The sequence below is a fragment of the Guillardia theta genome (assembly GCF_000315625.1).
Source record: "Guillardia theta CCMP2712 unplaced genomic scaffold GUITHscaffold_303, whole genome shotgun sequence".
NCBI classification, from domain to species: domain Eukaryota; class Cryptophyceae; order Pyrenomonadales; family Geminigeraceae; genus Guillardia; species Guillardia theta.
The window spans coordinates 11,526-11,826 of NW_005434374.1; the positions used below are offsets into that span (position 1 = coordinate 11,526).

Consider the following 301-nt stretch of genomic DNA (forward strand, 5'->3'; position numbering starts at 1 on the left):
CACCTCTGCTTGTATGCACAAGTCGGCCCTGCGAATGTGCCGTCCCTGCCCTGTATATCTTTGTTACGTGTATAAAAGCCCAAGACAGCGGAGCTTGTCCTTCTCCCTCAGCACATCCTCCCCGCATGTCTCTACAACATACCGCAGCACCTCCAAGTGCCCTCCGAGACTCGCCCAGCGCGCGCATGTCTTGCCGTGCTTGTCCTTCTCCCTCAGCACATCCTCCCCGCATGTCTCTACAACATACCGCACTACCTCCAAGTGCCCTCTGAGACTCGCCGTATGCGCGCATGTCATGCCG

At 57.8% G+C, this 301-nt stretch overlaps 1 protein-coding gene across 1 annotated transcript in view; it reads right to left on the minus strand.

Annotated features, from left to right (window-relative positions):
* Positions 1–63: 63 nt before the first annotated feature.
* GUITHDRAFT_83033 (hypothetical protein) overlaps positions 64–301 on the minus strand; it is a gene marked incomplete at both ends in the record, with an annotated part of 1,104 nt that continues 866 nt past the window's right edge. The window contains one exon of the mRNA XM_005818471.1: positions 64–255. Coding sequence (XP_005818528.1) covers positions 64–255 — 192 coding nt within the window. The remainder of the gene's footprint in view (positions 256–301) is intronic.